Here is a 20207-nt window from a genome sequence, read left to right on the forward strand (position 1 = left end):
GGACAAGGAGTAATGGGCTTAAAGTGCAGCAGGGGAGGTTTAGATTGGACATTAGGAAAAAATTCCTAACTGTCAGGGTGGTCAAATATTGGAATAAATTGCCAAGGGAGGTGGTGGAATCTCCCTCTCTGGAGATATTTAAGAACAGGTTAGATAGACATCTGTCAGGGATGGTGTAGACGGAGCTTGGTCCTGCCTTGAGGGTGGGGAGCTGGACTCGATGACCTCTCGAGGTCCCTTCCAGTCCTATTATTCTATGATTCTATGATTATAAGGATACATGAGCAAGGGAATCATACCTGTAATGTATAGATTAGGCAGAGCCTGAAAGTATGAGAATGGTGTCAGAACTTTGGAAAGGCCCAGTGGAGTATGTGTGGCATAATCAAAGAATTTTGATAAAGTCAGACTCTTCTAAATATTTTATCCCAAACTTGGATAAATAAACTGCAAATCACATTTCTTTTGTTTTATATTTTAATAGGCCTACGGAACATTGCCATGTAAATATCACAGGCAAAACAATAATCATTACAATTGTGAGCTTTTTTTAGATAAACATGCAGGAATATAATAATCAGTTCTCTTTATTTAACAGCGTGTTACCATATTGCAGAGTGAGCATCATTGCGCTAGCTGAGACGTTATGTTTCTGATGATTTCATTGAATTAAGTGGAATCTCTGATTCACACAATTAACAAACCAAGCACTTGTTTCAAATGTTCATATTACAAAATGTTTGGACAGATGTGTGGTGGTCTTTTACAAATAAATATAATTTGATTATTGATTTAATCATAACCAAATATCTAAGTATCAAGTTGAACTCTGCAAATTTTGCTGATTAAGTAATTGGAATGTTAATTTTTCCATAACAGCTACCTCTCACCCCATACTGTATTGAATCATTCCTCTTGAGTTGGCTTTGCTCTTCCAGATTCTGTTTGAAAGCAGAATTGCCAAAATACTTTGAGACAGATTGTCCTTGTAGTGTTTCCTTATGATTTGGATGCACACTTCAGATGTATTAATTGTCATAATTATGTGGTAGAAAGCATGTTAATCAGTTACTTTAGGGAAGCCATTTAATAAAGTGACATAAAGCAAGCCAATTAACAAACATTATGAATCTTATAATCAATTAAATCTCACTTTTCTTTTCTTTTCTTTTCTTTTCTTTTCTTTTCTTTTCTTTTCTTTTCTTTTCTTTTCTTTTCTTTTCTTTTCTTTTCTTTTCTTTTCTTTTATTTGTCAGTGTTTAGCCCAGGCCCTCATCTGTGAATACAAGGTTTAACCAATTGGTGATTAACAAGAGAAATTGTTAATATTTTAAATTACAACAGGATTCCCATACCCCAGTAAGGTTATTAGGGAAGTTTTAAATCTAATCCATTGACAGATTTATAATTTACTATTTCTCACCAATCCACATGAAGGGTTGAGTTTTCCTGGTGGTGGTTTCTTCTTGGGTTTTCTCTGTTTTTGTTACCTGCAGCAGCTTGCTTCTAGAGATGGACAGGATAAGTTGATGAGTGCTGGCTATTCAAGGACCAGGAACTCTCCTCAACGTATTTTATGCTTTTTTCTCCTATTCTTTCCATGAAATTAGCATAGTACACCTCTTCCAAGTTTGTTTATACTCAACATTGGTTGTCACTTGTTCATTGCTTTCAAGGAGCCGACAGACTCACTGGGCCCTTGGGCAATGTGCGTGTGGGCTCCACACTCACAGAAGGGATAAGGGATTGGGTGGAGTGGATGGTTCTGAAGGCAACCAACCCTCTTCACTTCCTGGTCCATGCCATGCCGCACCTCTCCCCCAACCCATCTTTCAGTGCCACCTGGCCTGTCATCCAGGGCTCTGAAGCTCACTGTGTAGGGCTTCAGCATCAATTTAAAAGGCCTGGGTGTCTGCAACCAGGAACTCTATACCCTTTTGAATTGCCAGTTACACCGTTTGTCCCTTCCCTCTCTGTGGGCCTCATTACCTTTGCGGTTGGCTTGGATAATATATTGAGCTCCTAAATATGGAGTCTGCCTAATGAACATGAATTTTTTTAAGTGTCTTTGTATTGTAGTGTTGAAAAATCATCGGATACCTTTTAAAACATTTTTATTCTTCAATTAATCTTTCTGAAATATAGTGTAAAAGTCCACCAGGAAATGAAATTGTGTTTTAGAAAGTCCAGACACTCCTGTTATTCAGAGTTTGTGTCAAGCTATCATAGGACAAGAAGGAAGGTCCTCTCGTGGACTGATAACTGATTAAAAGACAGGAAACAAAGGATAGGAGTAAATGGTCAGTTTTCAGAATGGAGAGAGGCAACTAGTGGTTTCCCACAGAGGTCCATACTGGGCCCAGTCCTATTCAGATACACACAAATGAGCTGGAGAAAGAGATGAACAGTGAGATGGCAAAATTTGCAGATGACAAATATATTCAGGACAATTAAGTCCAAAGCAGACTGTAATGAGTGTCAAAAGTATCTCACAAAAGTAGGTGACTGGGCAACATATCATCAGATGAATTTTAATGTTGATAAATGTGAACTAATTGATATTAGAAATCATAATCTTAACTGTATGTATACAATGATGGAGACTAAATTAGCTGTTGTCACTCAAGAGAGAGATCTTGGAGTCATTGTGAATAGTTCTCTGAAAATAGTTCAATGTATAGCAACCGTCAAAAAAGCAAACAGAGTGTTAGGAATCATTAAAAAAGAGTATGTCTACACAGCAAATTTATTTCAAAATAACAGCCATTATTTCGAAATAACTTTCCTAGCATTTACACAAACCAACTATTTTGAAATTAATTTGAAATAGCAGAAGGCTTATTTCAAAATTGGTAAACCTCATTCCATGAGGAATAGTGCCAATTTCAAAAATTCCTATCTATGTTTAGATGCTTATTTCGAAATAGCAGGCCTCCAGCCCTTCCCTGCTTTCCTCCCTGGCCACAAGGTAACTTCTGACCTGATGCCCTGCCAGAACCAGTTCTGGCTGGCCTTAAATACAATTCAGCATCCAATCAGTATGGACACATTATTTCGAAATAGGAAAAAGCTATTTCGAAATGAATTTTGTGTGTAGACGCATTATTTCGAAATAACATATTTAGAAATAACTATTTCAAAATTAGGTATTTTGAAATAACACTGTAGTGTAGACTTACCCATACTCTGTGTCTACACTGGGCCACTTATTCCAGAAAATCAGCCGCTTTTCCGGAATAAGCTGCGAGCTGTCTACACTGGCCCTTGAATTTCCGGAAAAGCAATGACGCTCTACTGTACAAAATCAGACGCTATTCTGGAAAAACTATTCTGCTCCCGCTCGGGCATAAGTCCTTATTCCGGAACACTGTTCCGGAAAAGGGCCAGTGTAGACAGCCCAGTAGTCTTTTCCAGAAAAAAGCCCCGATCGCGAAAATGGCGATCGGGGCTCTTTTCCGGAAAAGCGCGTCTACATTGGCCACAGACGCTTTTCCGGAAAAAGGGCTTTTCCGGAAAAGCAGCCTGCCAATGTAGATGCTCCTTTTCCGGAAAAACTGAATACAGAATAGTATTCCGTTTTAAGCAGTTCCGGAAATTCATGCCAGTGTAGACATAGCTATAGAGAATAAGGCAGAGAATATCTTTTTGTCTCTCTATAAATGCATGTTACGGACACATCCTGAATACTGCATATAGATGTGGTCGCCTCAACTAAAAAAAATATATCATGGCATTGAAAAAATTCAAAAAAGGGCAACAACAAAGAAGCATGGAATAATTACCATATAAGGAGAGATGAATAAGACTGTGACTTTTCAGCTTGGAAAAGAGACAGCCAAAGGGGGATATGATCGAAGATCTATAAAAACATGACCTGTGTGGAGAAAGTAAATAAGGAATACTGGTTGTACCTCCAAAAACCAGTGCTCTCTGGCAACATCTGTTGTCTGGCAAAACCACAAGTGCTCCTGGATCAGAGATCCTGGGATCCTATGGGCAGGAGGGTCAGCAAGTTGGGACATCAGGGTCAGCAGCACAACCATGAGGAGTGTGAGACTGGGGACAGAGCCCCCCAGCAGCCTCCAGCAGCCTGCAGCGGTGTGGGGCCAGAATGGAGTGGCAGCCCCCGGGAGCTCAGGGCTGAGGTCAGAGCCCTATGGGACCAGAATCCTTCAGCAGCTTCCTGGAGCACCGGGCCAGAGCCCTGAAATAGTTCCCTGAGCATGAGGATGGGACAGCACGGCAGCCCCCAGGAACATGGGGCTAGAGTTGTGCCCCAAGACAGCAAGGGGCCAGATCCCAGGAGCATCTTGTTGGAGTGCAGGGCTGGGGCCAGAGCCCTGCGGCTGCTCCTAGACATGCAGGGCTTAAGGCCTGCTGCGGGAGACACAGCCTCTGTTTCCCAGAGAGCCAGCAGCAGCTGGGCAAGCAGCCCAGCCAGGTTGGTTGGGCGGAGGAGAGGCAGTGTGCCTGCTGGGGCAGCCTTGGGAGCTGGTGACAGGAGTCTTCTCCTGGTCTAGCAAATTCTCTCATTCGGGATCAGTCAGGTTCCAATGGTGCCGGACCAAGGAGGTCCAATCTATAGTTATTTACTTGTTTCATAACTCAAGAACTAGGGGTCATCAAATGAAATTAATAAGTAGCAGGTTTAGGTCAAACAAGATGAAATACTTCTTCACACAGTGCCTAATAGCCTTGTCAGTTTATGTTGTGAAGAGTAAGACATCTTTTTAGCCAGCTTTTTAGCCAGGATGGGCAGGAATGGAGTCCCTATACTCTGTCAGAATCTGGGAATGAGAGACAGGGAAGGGATCACTTGATGGTTATCTGTTCTGTCCATTCCCTCACAGGCTCTTGGCATTGGCCACTGCTGGAAGACAGGATACTGAGCTAGCTGGACCTTTGTCTTGGCCCATTATTGCCATTCTTATGTTCTTTTATCCTTCAAGGTACCATTTTTTGTTATAGTAAATAACAATCTATCAAATATTTTATACAAAATACAATTTTAATACCAAATATACCCTGTAACCATAGTACAAAAGAAAATAGTAAAGTTTAAAATACAGCTTTTCTGTGTTGGACCATTAAAAGAGATTAGATCACCCACCTTATCTCTCTAATATCCCGGGAACAACATAGCTACAATTAGACTGCATGATAAATATAAAGGCACAGAAAAGTTTAATGACCCAACCAAACAATCAAACACAAAATAATTGTATCCATATAATTTGCCATCAATATTGAGGTCTTACTACCCCATACTACCCCAGTAAATCTTTTATTTCATTTTTTTCCCATGAAAACTTTTTTTCTCTTGAACATATGTGTTTTAATAATTAAGTCAGCAGCCGTATACTATACAATTTAATTTTAAACAGCGGCATAGTCATATATGTAGTTGCAATTCTAGATAAATTGAATTACAAAGATAACTGAACTGTGACTTTTACATGGCCTTTATCCAACAATTTCCTCCGTTATTAATTTATATTCTCTATTTCAAATCATAGCCCCTTTAAAGTCAGCAGTGCTAGGATTTCATGCTATATTGTATTTGTACAGTATACCATGTACCTTTCGTGTATATGATTTACATGGCATATTTATAGTCTTTATAGAGGAATATACAATATTACATGGTGCTATATATTTTCTAATATGCTTTAAAATGTTTGTTATTATATTATGTAATTTGAGAAAGTTATGTTCACATATATAATATTAACCTGCTTTTTCTGACTTTTGAATATTTCAGCATACCACTTGACCTCATTTTAACATAGTTTTGTGTATGGAATCTTATATCCAATTTTGAGTTCTATAACATAAATACTATGGGGTACAGAAGAAATCTAACCCATCTGTTTGCGAAATTGTGACGTCTTACAAAGCCATATAATGAAATTAAGCTGTGTGTATTTATCAACCACTTAGAGCATGCATGGAATTATTCAACCTACAACTGTTTTAATGAAACATGTAATTTAGTTTATTTTTCAATGAAGTTTCCCCTCTGTATTGAGGCTGTTGTTATTTTGGAAGGATGAATAATTTGCCAGTACTGTATAATGTGAGGTTTCTACTATAGATTTTAATTCTTAGAGCTTTTTGTATACCTTTCAAATTTTTATAGCATGGGATATATTGGTTTTTTATTTAGTAAGGTTACACTTAAATAAATTCTGTGTATGATTTGAGCAAGCATAAATTGCTAGTAGTTCAAGTAATGAATATAGCAAAATCATTCCCTCTCAGCTCCCTCATCACATGCTTCTCTCTTAGGCACTCTGTGTAAGGAACACAAGTGGGGCTTAAGATAATCTGTTTATTTACAAACTGTCTTTTTATTAAGGGAAAGAATGCAAAGCAGCCTGTCTGCCTCCATGTTTTAGGCTGTTTATTGTGGGCATTGTATTACTGATTAATTTTTAGTAGAAAAAAAGAAACCATATTAACAACGCAGATATTGCAATAAAATAAAAGTTAAAAACTGCATCCATCCAATTTCCTCAGCAGTCTGAAAATTCGAATGATTACAAATAGTTTTCACCCTGTTAACTGTGTTGGAAAGTACTTTTTAAATTTTTAATTGGCGTTTCTGAACCTACTCAGCGTTATTTTTTAAGTGAGCATTTGTGACACTGGCTTCATAGGAATCTTTTGTAAGAGGCTGCAAAGAAGTTTTCAGCTTTAACAACCAAAAGGAAAGTTTTTGTGTTTAATATTTAAACAAAATGTTCAATATTTAAACACAGAAGGTTTTTTTGTTCATGGTTACTAAACCAGTATTAAAATTCCTTCAAGATTTGTATTCTAGAAGGAAATTTACTGCTACACATCAGATAACAGGAAACATTTGAGTATGGTGAAATAGGCCTATATGAGATCCGATATACTACTACAACTGTTACTTTTTTCTTTTATTAATTAATTAACATTTGTGTTTTTACAGTGTTGGTTTTAGTAGTGGCATATTTAAATAGTTTGGAATCAATTTGTACAGATATATACATGTTTTTATCAGTAACTAGCCAATCAGCCCATCATAAAACAAGACTTTCAGGTCTCTCCTCCACGTCGGTATTCTCTCCTGAGCCTCCAGTCTCTCGCCTCCTTCTACTGCCTCCTCTCTCTCTCTCTAAGCTCTCCTCTGCCTTCTGCCTCTCTCTCCATCTCTCTCTTTCTCTTCTCCCCCTCCTGCCTCTGACTCTCTCTCCACTCTCCTTTGTCTCTGTCGGTGATGCATTCTCATCCAGGCCCCTCCCTCGGGCATGTATGTCACCACCCCACCCCCCGATGCCTCCCAGTGTGGTGCTCAGCTGGCTTCAGTGCTGCTCAGCAGGGCCAGGAGCAAGCGGCTCAAACAGCCTCTCTCTCTTCTCCTCCTACTGCCTCACCCTCTCTCTCTCTCAGCTCTCGTCCGCCTTCTGCCTCTCTTTCCTTCTCTCTCTTTCTCTTCTTCTCCTCCCGCCTCTCACTCTGTGTTTCTCTTCTCCTCCTCCTGCTGCATCTCTCTCACTCTCTCTCTCGCTGTCCTCTACCTCCTCCGTTCTTCCCTCTGTCTCCTCCGCATCCTTTGTGTCTGTTCCACTTTCCTCCTTTTGAATCTGGCGCCCTTTCCTGATGTCAGAGATGCACACTCATCCAGGCCCTGCCCCCTGGCTGTTCCCACTGGGCAGCATGGTTGCCTCCTGCTGTGGTGCTTGGCTGACTTCTGTGCTGCTCAGCTGGGCCACTGAGTGGGAGCAAGTGGAGCAAGCGGCCGTTTGGGCCCCACGCTCCCCATGCAGCACCTCCTTGCTGCATCGAGGGTGCGGACTCCAAACAGCCGATTGTGCTGCTTGCTCCCATGCAGCGGCCAGGCTGAGCAGCACAGAAGTCTGCAGAGCGCCATGGCGGGAGGCAACAGCGCCACCCAGAGGGACCAGCCAGCACTTCAGCGTTAGAGTCACAGACATTGGGCTACTATATATATGATTTTTGTAAATGTTCTGTAGTGGAATGAAAGTTTCCTTCCCAAGCTTTATAACTGGATAAGAGAGGGGAGAGAGAGAGAGAGAGAGAGAGAGTGTGTGTGTGTGTGTGTGTGTGTGTGTGTGTGTGTGTGTGTGTGTGTGTGTGTGTGTGTGTGACAGAGACAAGGAGAGGGACTGCAAGAGGGACAGACAGATGGTAGTGTGTGAGTGAAGCTCTTTTTAAAATAAAAGAAAAAAAGGTATATTGACCAAACCTCACTGATGCACTGTGGCTTTCATGGGTAAGCGAGGTATTTATCAGAAGACAACAGGTTGGATCTCTTTTCCAGGACTCTAGGGAGGTGTCATGTCCATAGGTTTTATACCTTATTTGACTGGAGATTATTATGTGACACAAAGAAATTTCCTGTGTCCTGGAAATAAAATTGGACAGATAAAAAAATTGTAAAGGGTTTTATGGAGGAAAAATAAGATCAGGTGACCTAATAATAGAGGTCTTTTTGTCTTGCTGAATCTTCAATAGTGGACCTGATGAATGTATTGGTCTTTTCTGTTTCAGAATCATCTAGAATTTCTATAATTTAGTAAAAAAACTAAACTCAAATAATTATGTGTTTAAAACATCATCATATTTCCTAAATAGCAGGCATTTAAGTTGGATTTTAGTGTTTCTATTTTGGTGTTATCAATAAAAATTACCTATCACTGATTGCATTTCTTAGCGAGATGCAATATCTTATATGAAGGACCTAATTTATAACATATTTTGTATGCCACTAAGAATGTTATCAGCTTTCAATTTTCATATTCTATACAAATGCTTTTTAAGTAAAAAAATGTTCTCTGAAAATTAAAGATAAAACTCTTCCAGATGAAGAAATCCATTACTTTAGTAAGTTTTCAGATATACAAACACCAATAATGCCAATATTTTGGGAAGGAAATCCCACTAAATTTCCTCCTTAGCATACATATCAAGAGCATATGCTTATAAGCCCTCAGATAGCAAAGCAGTTCACTGTATGCATAACTTAAAGCCTGGGAATAGTCTGTTGAATTACTCATGCTTAATTTTAATAATATGCTTAACTATTTTGCTGGATTAATGTCTTGAAGAAGGTCTTTAGAGACCATTTTTCCCACTCAAAACAGTGTAAAGACAAATCAGGTCACACCAAAGAGTACGTCTACATTGCAAGCTTCTTTCGAAAAAGCTTCTTTTGAAAGAGCATCCACAGCTCAAAACCAGATTTTAAAAAATCTGCTTTTTCGAAAGAGAGTGTCCATATTGCATGGATGCTCTCTTGAAAGAAAGCCCTGATTACCATTCACAGAATGGCCACCAGGACACTTGTGCTTTTTTCGATTGCCTCTTCTTTCAGAAAATGTCCCTGTTCTGCATCCACACATGCCTTTTTTAGAAAGAGCTCTTTCGAAAAGTTGTTCTTCCTCAAAATTTGAGGTTTACTACTGTCGAAAAAAAAAACTGCATTCTTTCAATTTAATTTCGAAAGAAGGTGATTACAGTGTGGCTACAGGTGAAGTTTTTTTTGAAAAAAGGGCAGTTTTTAAAAAAAATCAATGTACAGGCAGTCCCCGGGTTACGTACAAGATAGGGACTGTAGGTTTGTTCTTAAGTTGAATCTGTATGTAAGTCAGAACTGGCGTCCAGATTCAGCCGCTGCTGAAACTGACCGCCAGTTCTGACTTACATACAGAATCAACTTAAGAACCCCAAGCGTCCCCAAGTCAGCTGCTGCTGAAACTGATCAGCAGCTGATTCCAGGAAGCCTGGGGCAGAGCAACTCTGCCTCGGGCTTCCTGTAGTCAGCACTGGTCAGTTTCAGCAGCAACTGACTTGGGGACACCTGGGGCAGAGCAGCTGGGGTGCTGCTGGGTTGGTCCAGTAGCGCCCAGAGCGGCGCTGCGGGACCAACCGGCAGCACCCCAGCTGCTCTGCCACAGGCTTCTGGAGAAAAGCCTAGTCTGCTGGGGGGGGGGGGCGTACTAGCTGCGCCCCCCCCCACCCCAGGAGACCAGGAAGACGCGGGCGGCGGACCGAGACACACCGCGGTCCGCCACTTGGGTCCTCCGCGGCTTTGCTCCCCGTCTCCCTGGTCTGCTGGAGACCAGCAGACCAGGGAGACGGGGAGCAAAGCCTCGGGGAAGCCGGCAGCGGAGCAGCCCAGGCGCGTCTGGGCTGCTCTGCTGCCGGCTTCCCCGAGGCTTTGCAAAGCTGTGGGGGGCCTAGGGCAGCGGGGCAGCCCAGGCGCGCCTGGGCTGCCCTGCTGCCCGAGCCCCTCCGCGGCTTTGCTCTGCGTCTTCCTGGTCTGCAGGAGAAAGTCCCGGAGTACATGGGCGGCAGGACCGCGAGGTCCCGTAGTCCGTGGCCTCCGGGGCGAGCCCCGTTTGTAACTGCGGATCCGCGTAAGTCGGGGACTGCCTGTAGTCTAGACATACCCCAACATACTTTCTCTTACAACAATTCTGAAAATGTTTATACTACTTTTCAGTGTATCTCCGCTTATTTGTGTCATCTTTAAATAGTTCTAGTCTTAGTCTGTGACACTACCCCACTAGTTCGAACTAGCGGGGTAATGTAGGCATACCGCACTTGCAAATGAAGCCCGGGATTTGAATTTCCCGGGCTTCATTTGCATAAGCGGGGAGCCGCCATTTTTAAATCCCCGCTGGTTCGAACCCCGTGCAGCGCGGCTACACGGGGCTCGAACTAGGTAGTTCGGACTAGGGTGCCTATTCCGAACTACCGGTACACCTCGTTTCATGAGGAGTAACGGTAGTTCGGAATAGGAACCTAGTCCGAACTACCTAGTTCAAGCCCCCTGTAGCCGCGCTGCACGGGGTTCGAACCAGCGGGGATTTAAAAATGGCGGCTCCCCGCTTATGCAAATGAAGCCCGGGAAATTCAAATCCCGGGCTTCATTTGCAAGTGCGGTATGCCTACATTACCCTCCTAGTTTGAACTAGGAGGGTAGTGTAGACATACCCTGAGAGAAGTTATTCTAATCATTTTCAGTGTCCATTTAAAAACAATCTCTTTCTGCTTTATTCTATTGTAGATATTCATTACAGTGGTGTTGTATTGTGGGTATAATGGGGAAAATGTTTAGCATGAGACAATGGATTCTGTTTAGTTAAGATTTTCTTAAATAATGGTTCAGTAAAAATTACTTAACACTGAACTAGAGTGGGGGCAAGAACCTGTATAGAAAGGTCTTCCTCTATGTGAGTTTTTATAACATATCTCATTTTGTGTGATTTGGATAATTTCAAAAGCAAGACATTAATAAAACCTGTATACAAATTGGTTGGCAGAATTTTAACAGTGGACTCCTGGAGGCACTAGAGAGCCACTTCACACATGACTAGCACATGCCAGAATGTAGCATGAATCAATACGAAGAACATTTTATAACCGAAAACAGATTAAACCTACACTGTAATTGCTAAATGTTTCCCCTTTTCACAGCTATAGGTTTGGACTCTTGCCCTGAACCACAGACCCCTAGCAATGGAATTAAAATTGGAGATAGATACATGGTTGGAGATGTGGTGTCTTTCCACTGCGATCAGGGATATTCTCTTCAGGTAGGTCAATGCTAGTTTCAAAATCTGTCTTTCACTTCTTTAATATTTTAAGTCCAAATTCTTCCATATCGACTCTACACTGAAAATGTCATCATACTAGAATAGATTATGGCTTTGCAGTTCTGATAAATCTCTTTGTGTCAAATAAAAGATCTATCACTACCCAACTGTCCCCCAGAAAGTATTGATCTCCATTTCCTCTACATTCAGAATGGTAGGTGGTTTTTGTTTTTAGTTACTACTGATGGAATGCCCTCAGTCTTAACAAATGTAGTGTGTCTTTTTCTCAGCCCTCATGAGCTGATAATATAAGCTGAATAAATTCATTGATGAATAAAAGTATTGCTCATGATGAGAAGGAGGAAAAAGGAGAGAATTTGGAAATGGGGAAAAACAGTCAACAGATATGGGAAGGGAATTCTGCCTTCTGGAGATCATTGTTTTCCAGGAAAACATATTACACTTAGGGTTTTGTTTTAGATATTTCCTGTTTGTTACCATTTTATTATTTTTACCCGAAGGAAAGTTTCAAAAATGGATGTTTTTTTCAAAATAAGCTATTTCCATGTTTAAAAAAATAGATCTGAAGACAACAGAGTGAGCATGGATTACAAATAGTTTCTTAAGTAATAGCTTCTGTATTTGAATCCAGACATACACCCAATAGGAAAAACTGCCCCCATAAAAAATTTGGAATTTTTCTTTTTCCAACTTCTTTCAGTTATACCACAAAACCAAATGCAAAATCTACCCCTATGTAGATTTTTACATTCTTTGAAAGACCTAGTATCTATCTATCTATCTATCTATCTATCTATCTATCTATCTATCTATCTATCTATCTATCTATCTATCTATCTATCTATCTATCTATCTATCTATCTCCATCTGTGATTCTACAGTGCTAGCATAGGTATGTCTGTTTGAGCTGGGAATCACACTGCCTTCAACACGTGGATACATAGATTAATTTTCTCTTCATAGCCAAACTTTTTTTCTATTGGGTGGAAAGTTCTTTACATCTTTAATAGTACAACAGGATTTGCCCCTTGATAATAAGCACAGTTATTAAAGTCTCTGTTGTTCAGTACAAAAACTATTAGGAATCCTGTTCTATACTGGACAGCCAGTGTGAGTTAAATGGGATGACCAGCATGCCTAAATCAAGACTATGTGTATATAGGAGGATTTAAATTTGTTAGATGTTTGCAGATCATGAAGCTTAGAAACAGCAACCACAATCAAATCTTTATCATGTGTCTGTGAATCTTAACAAACAAAATCTGCTTCAGTCTCTGGTTTTGGTTATGTAAGTTGTTGCTGTGCAGTTGCTTGCTCCCTCTGCTTAGCACCAGGAGGTAGCATAAGTGACAGCAATAGGTAGTATGTACACTCAGGAAGCAGAGCTTTTGGACCAGGAATGTTTGTTTCCACTTTTTTCCATTACATCCCTATCCCATCCTCGCTCAGCTCTGTAAACTATTATTTGGATCTGGGCGTCTGCCCTCAATCCTCCACATACTCCCTCAAGTAGCTAGATCATCTTAAGTCTGTGACCTCCCTTCATTTCAAGATTAGTTGATGAGGCCTCTGCTTCTAATTTTTGCTTGAAGCTTTCACTTTGGCTTCTGGAGGTTTCAGTTCATTCCTCTGAAAGGAAGCCAATATGAGGATGATTCCAGGAGGCCATTATTAAGGAGAAATTCAACAATTATATCTGTGTCTGTTCACTTTTGTTTTATTCCATATAAAATAGTGGAGCATAAATAGAAAAGTCACGGTGAACATGCAAAATTAACCAAATGTAATAATTAATGACTTGGAAAAAATCCATTGGACTGCTTTGCCATCACTATCATAGAGTATGATAGTGTCTCTTTGGTTTTGTGTCAATGGTGAGCTGAAAACATGCAGTTGGACCTAGGAAGGAAATGCTTCCCCCCTATACTAGAAGGGAAGATGAGTGGGCAGCATTCTAATTAATAAATTACTTCTTTTCTGTGTGGGCTTTATAAATATTCTATTCCTGTAAGATATTGTAGTCTTTGAACTGAAATACAGCTTTAACAATAAAATTGCTTTTGTTTGTTTTGGATCTTGAGTTTCTAACCTCTAGAGTACGTTTAAGCTAATCAAAACATAGCTAACATTATAGAATTCAAGTTTGTATTCTTAGTACCAGCAATAAAATTACAAACCATGAGCCGATTTTGTTAAAGGGGTGGATGGTCACACAAGTAGGCGTACATTGTCTGGTAATGTACAAACTACAAAATAAGAAGAGAGTTAAATTTTTTAGAACCTCTTTTCTTGATGCTGAAGTAGTGTTCTGTATTTGTAAAATGCGTTAATATGTCTTGTTTTGTCACTGTAGGGACATTCACATATTACCTGTATGCCTGGACCAGTAAGAAGATGGAATTACCCTATTCCAATATGTTTAGGTAGGTTCATTGTGGATAATTTTTTTTCAGCTTGCCAGACTGAAACTTATACAAGACCCAGGGAAAAACTATTCTCTGTAAAGGGGGTTTGATTGTGGAATAAGCATCTAAAGGAGGTCAGACCAATTTGTAGTCTATCAGAGTGCATTGCAAAGCTCTCCTCTTTGACAGAGCTTTCCACAATAATCAAATATGTAGAAGAAAGGAGGAAATATGTCGCAAGCAGAGCCTCTTCTGCCAAGGAAGAGAGAAGAGCTGAAAATGTATCATTTTCCAAAGACCTCTGTAGACAGAGCTAATGTATCTCTTAGGTTATGTCTACATTGCACGCTTATTCCGAAATAAGCCATTTTGAAATTTATATTTCTAAACCACTTATTACAAAATAGCACATCTACACAGCAAATGCCCATCAAAATAGCTCTGAACTATTTTGAAATAGAGCATCCACACTGATTGGATGCTGAATTGCATTTAAGGCCATCCAAAAGCACTTCAGGCAGGGCATCAGGACAGCAGTCACTTACCGTAGCTGCTGCCTGAGGCTATCTGAGGCTTGTGCTTAAAGGGACTCCCCCTGTGCAGCCGTGTCTCAGGCTCTTATCCTTTGCCTACCTCCTTGAGGGACAGAAAAGCCTTTTCTCTATGTGTTCTGGTTGCCCTTGCAGACACCACAGCATTCCCAGCCATAAAGCTGGACCTGCCTCCCAACAGTCGGTGGCTCTTATGTCTCGTGCTGGACCACTTGGTGCAGTTTCTGCAGACCGCCCTTATGGCTCTTCAGGAGGAGGACCCCAGCTCATTGAAGGGCACCTCCACTTCTCTCTCCATGTGATGCTTATGCAGCTTGACCCCACCCTTGACCCCACCCGGAAACTCTGTGAACAGGAGTGCAAGGTTTCTTTCTGGCAGGCTCCTTCTTCATGCATAGCCATGTGCATGGGTTGCTGTGCGATCCCCAGGCCAAGAAGGCTGAACGAGGAGCGTGGTGCCCCTCACCATCTGCTGCCTCCCCCTGTGTATGTGTTGGGAAAGTAATGGAACTTACCTGATGGGCTTTCCCTGCCATTGTCCAATCCCTGGCTGACATCCTGGGAAGGGTGTTCAGCCCTAGGGCCAGGATGACCTCCTGCCTGGCTGGCATCATGTCTGTGCTGGCCTCATCCTCCTCCTCATCATCATCCTGCACTTCCTCCTCCTTGTCCCTAGCCATGTCCTCGGAGTGGCTCATGATCGCATCTCCAGCCCCGAGACCACGACAAGGGGAGGGATGGGATTACCCCCCTTTCCAGGATGCAGTGGAGCTGCTCATGGTAGGGGCATGTCTGGGGTGCCACCCCTAAGTGGGAGCTGTGCTTCCTGACCTTCATGTAGATCTAGCACAGTTCTTTGAACTTCAGGCACACCTGCTCCTGTGTGCACATATGGCCCTTGTGGCCCAAACTTTCAGCCATCCAGCCACAAATGTCCACATTCCTGCATCTGGTGCAGAGATCCCGCTGATTTTTCTCCTCACCCCAGATCTAAAGGAGATCAAAAATCTCTGCAACAGACTAGAATGGTGCTGTCCTCTTTTGGTTCCAGGCAGGGGCTTAGGAGCTTCTTGAGGCAGTGCTGGAAACTCTAAAGGGCTTAGCTGGAGTGGTGGGCTTGGCCTTGGCAGCAGGGAAACTGTGCAGGGTCCTGTTATGTGGCATGATGCAATCAGAGCCTGCTTTGTGCCACAAGCTCTTCCCTTCTGCCTGCAGCTTTAAAACCTACAAGGCAAGAGGAACTATAGAGTTCTGATGAGTGTGGACAGAGTGACTCAATGGCCAGCTGTGCGATTTCCTAGAGGACACTTATTTCAAAATAACTCCATCTGCCCCATCTACACACACCCTATTCTGAAAGAGCAATTTCAAAATAGGCATTATTCCTCGTAAAACAAGGTTACAGAATCTGGAATAAGATGTCCATTATTTTAATATTATTTTGAAATAACAGGCTTGCTGCTTAGATGCTCACTTTGTTATTTTGGAATCATGTCCATTATTTCAAAATAATACTGCTGTGTAGATGTGCCCTCAGATACTATATTGTTGAGTTCTATAGAACACTATAAGAAAGATAATGATAACTGCATTTCTTACTTATGTGGATTCTAACATAATTTATATCTACTTATGAAAATAAATGAGAATCACAGTGTTCATTGTTACACATATATATGTAGTTTCCAGACCGCGCGGTGTCTGAACTACCACAATATTGTTCACACTGTTACATAACACCTATTGCTAAAAGCTGAAGAGGATAATAACTTCCTCTAAAAATGACATTATGTTTTAATATGTTCATGGCCAATCAGATGTGCAGGAATTGGTGGGCCATGTTGGCCAGAACATTGAACTGCGGCCACTGGGAACCACGGGGAGCTGTGCCTACATGTGTTAATGTAAACAAAATATCTCGGAGCACACCCCTGAATTACTCTGATGTGCCCTGAACAGCCTGTGTGCCTCGGGTTGTCCATTACTGGATTAAAAAGTATTTTAAGGAGACTTAGCTAAGGGTAACAACTTTAAATGAAGTTAGCTTTAAAAGTAGCATTTATCCTACTTGTTATCTTGAGCTGTTAAAATGTATATTTTCCAAATCTAGCACTGTAATGTAAATAAATATTAAAATAATATTTATTCTCTAACATCAGTCCCCAGGCAATAGATTTCTTTCTAGTTCTCTGTGTATATGTTTGTGCGCATATTTTTCTGTTTCTTCTTTATATATATTGCAGGGGTCCAAAACTCAATTTACTGTAGGGCCAGTGCCAATCCTCAACTCCTTCTAGTGGGAAGTGGGCATCCCACTCTGGCATGGCATCAGTGGTGGGTCTCCACACATTCTCCCACCCCACAACTGATCGCCCGCATGCTTCTACTACTGTGCATCCCACGGCTCCACCTGCTGTTCTTGGGTGATTTAAACTCCTAGTTGTGCAGTAGCAATAGGGTGGCTTCTGGCTGCTAGCTTTGTGCCACTGCTGGCATATCCCTGTGGTCCCGGGGAGGGATGTGTTGAACAGTCCTGTACACAGGACAGTTTGGCACAGCCACCTTGAACTCTGCAATTTGAATGGTCCCATAATGGTTCAATAGATAGGATGGTCCCCCATACTCAGGGCTAGGCCACTGGGATCCTGGGCAGATTGTGGTTGGAGCATGGGTGTCAGGCCCCCTACACTCAACATAGCATCAAAAATTGTGGGAAAGCAGAGCTATGCAGAAGCCTTCTCTGCTCCACCACCATCTCCCAAGCCCTAGTAATCTTTGATCCATGTACCTTGTGGTAGGAAGCTTGAGAGAAGGGGTGCAATGGAGTGGGGAGATGGTGGAGCAGGTGCAGGAAAAGATGGAGCAGAGGCAGAACAGGGGCTGGACTTCCTGCTTGCAGCTGTGTGCGGGCCAGATTTTGGAACTACTTGGGGCCACAAATGGCCCGCAGGCCATGTGTTTGAGACGACTGGTATATTGTATTTGCTTCATTTTTTTTCGAGGCAGGGCACTGAAATACTGTATTTAAAAATGATTTCTGAACTGATCAGAGGGCAGGATGCTTGTGTATGTCAATATCTTAAGGCTCAGATATATCTACACAAACCAGGTAACTTCATAAGAATAGTGTGACTTAGACTGAGAGTTGAATGTTTCCATTTTTCTACTCACAAGAGTGATGGTACATTATAATCTGCATTCATGTCAGTTTTGTATGTCTCCCCAAGTTAAGATATAGTAGGTTTTACAGTATTTGCAAATGATTAATAGAAAATAGAAATATAGTATTGAAAGTTAAAAAAAGATTTCTTTCTTTCTTTCTTTCTTTCTTTCTTTCTTTCTTTCTTTCTTTCTTTCTTTCTTTCTTTCTTTCTTTCTTTCTTTCTTTCTTTCTGTATAATGTGATTGAAGTTTCAAATGGCTTAAATAGCATGCCTTGATTTTATCTCACCTCTTAGCTACCACTTTTAAGTATCTTCATCATTTTGCAGCACAATGTGGAGGTGCTATGTCTGACTTCAGTGGAGTGATTCTTAGTCCTGGGTTTCCTGGAAACTATCCCAGCAGTTTGGATTGTACATGGACAATAAATCTTCCTATTGGTTTTGGTATGTACCCTTTCAAATATTATCCTGTCTCTTGTGTTTATGGCTTTTGAATACTTAACAATTAATAAAAGGTATTTTAAATATTTATATTGTCCCATAGATTTCTGCTAGTGAATTTAAATCACATTTTAAAGATTAGCAATATCATAAAACAGAATCAGGTTTTAGAGGACGTGGGTATAAAGAAAATAATGGTAAATGTCCCACAACTAGTGTTACTTGCTTGCATGTGCTTTTAAATATACAACTAGTTTTCTATTTTTAACATTTATCCCATATTTATGGTCATTTTATATTTATGGTATGTGTGTAATGTTATGCACATAATACACAGAGTACTAATGAGGTAATCTAGAAACAAAATAGTATAAAATTAAAAAAAAACCTATTGAAAATGTTTCACACTAAATTAAATCTCTAGCACATTTTCTGCACTAATCTTCAGTTTTGCAAAACCCACTTACTGTGACACATATGCCATCTATGTGGGTGGCCAGCAACCTTTACTTCTAAAAGTGGATCTGCAAAAGTTGATATTAAATGGCTACAAATTTATTATCCAGCAAATTATAGATTTCTTGTCAGAGAAGGGAATTCTCCCTCTACTACCATACAGATAAATAGCAAGAAAGGAATATTTCCACTCTAGCATTACTAAAAGCACAAGTTCTTTTCAGTTACCATTAAATATAAAATGTGGACAGCAGGCTCAATGGTATCAGAATGTCCCATAGAATTTTATAGAAATAAAGCCAATAGGGTTCTATGGAAAATGAACATGTCTTAAGAACTCACTTGTTAAATACAAAAAAAAAAAAAAAAAAAAAAAAAAAAAAAAAAAAAATTAATGAAGTGGCCAAAGAGATTCCACCCTGGTGGCTTATCAATTCTTACACTCACTTGGAAGGTGGGAGACCCTGCCTCAAGTTCCTTCCCCAATTAATACTTATTTATAAAAAAAGGTGAGAGACCAGGGCATTCCTATAGGATGCATGAGCATGGCAGAGATTTGAAAACTCCATCTCCTACATTTTAGGTGACTGTCCTTACTATCTTATTCTCACTTTTTGCTTTTAAACTTTTTCTGTTTTATTTTTTTAACTAGAAAAGTGGTTGTTGTTTTTTGGGGTTTTGTTTTGTTTTGTTTTGTTTTTTGAGCCAGTGCTCAATAGGAAAAGTTTGGAAATCTTTCAGTATTTTATGGGTCAGGAAAACAATTTCAAACACAATCCTATATTTCAATCATATTAAGCATAGCATAATATTTCCCAAAAAAACCACATATTTGGGGCATGGGCACATTCTATCTTCTCGTACATGACGGAAGTATCCAAATAACATAATTTTAGAGCCATTATTTTCCAGAAAATGCAAGAAAGTAATGTCTGTCATCCATATTTTTCATTGACTCTTGTTACTCCTTTGTTGTGATTTCATATTAATGAGTTAAGAGCCATTTCACCTTTAAAATAAATTTGATATTCTGCATACAAATAATTTCTAATTAATATTTGTACAGATTACTCACATGAAAACACACACATTCACATGAGAACATGATTAAGGTTATAAAATCAGGTACTCAAATGTTAAGAAATACAAGAATTGAGGATGCTTCTTGTACATTATGCATACACATTATAATTTAGTGTTTAAATTATCTGAGCTCATATTTCTTTTTGTTACAGCACCCCTTTCATTCAACATGATTTAAACACCTGATTAAGTACTTTTTGTATAAGGGTACTTTTCTAAATTGGAATTTTTGGTTACAGGCTTCTTTACCTTAACCTCTGTTTGTGTGATAAATTACTAAAAACACAGGGCATTTAATTTACAGTAATTTTCCATTATTGTTAATTAAATGTAAAATTCCAATCATGTCTGATGTGTGATTTGATTAAATAGATTTTTCATTTGATTTTGTTGTATCCTGTCTGGATTTTTAGCTTGATTATATTAAAAAAAAATGTTTGTTGTGCCATTGTATGCCTAATTCAGGAGAACTTAATACATTTATGCATAAGTTAC

The 20207-nt window shown here is 40.3% G+C and overlaps 1 protein-coding gene across 3 annotated transcripts in view; it reads left to right on the forward strand.

Annotated features, from left to right (window-relative positions):
• Positions 1–20207, forward strand: part of CSMD3 (CUB and Sushi multiple domains 3) — a 1183531-nt gene that overhangs the window by 967498 nt on the left and 195826 nt on the right. For all 3 annotated transcript variants that reach the window (XM_075920204.1, XM_075920205.1, XM_075920206.1), the window contains 3 exons: positions 11473–11591; positions 13966–14035; positions 18060–18176. In XM_075920204.1, coding sequence (XP_075776319.1) covers positions 11473–11591; positions 13966–14035; positions 18060–18176 — 306 coding nt within the window. The remainder of the gene's footprint in view (positions 1–11472; positions 11592–13965; positions 14036–18059; positions 18177–20207) is intronic.

The sequence above is a fragment of the Pelodiscus sinensis genome, chromosome 2, assembly GCF_049634645.1.
Source record: "Pelodiscus sinensis isolate JC-2024 chromosome 2, ASM4963464v1, whole genome shotgun sequence".
In the NCBI taxonomy this organism is placed as follows: Eukaryota; Metazoa; Chordata; order Testudines; family Trionychidae; genus Pelodiscus; species Pelodiscus sinensis.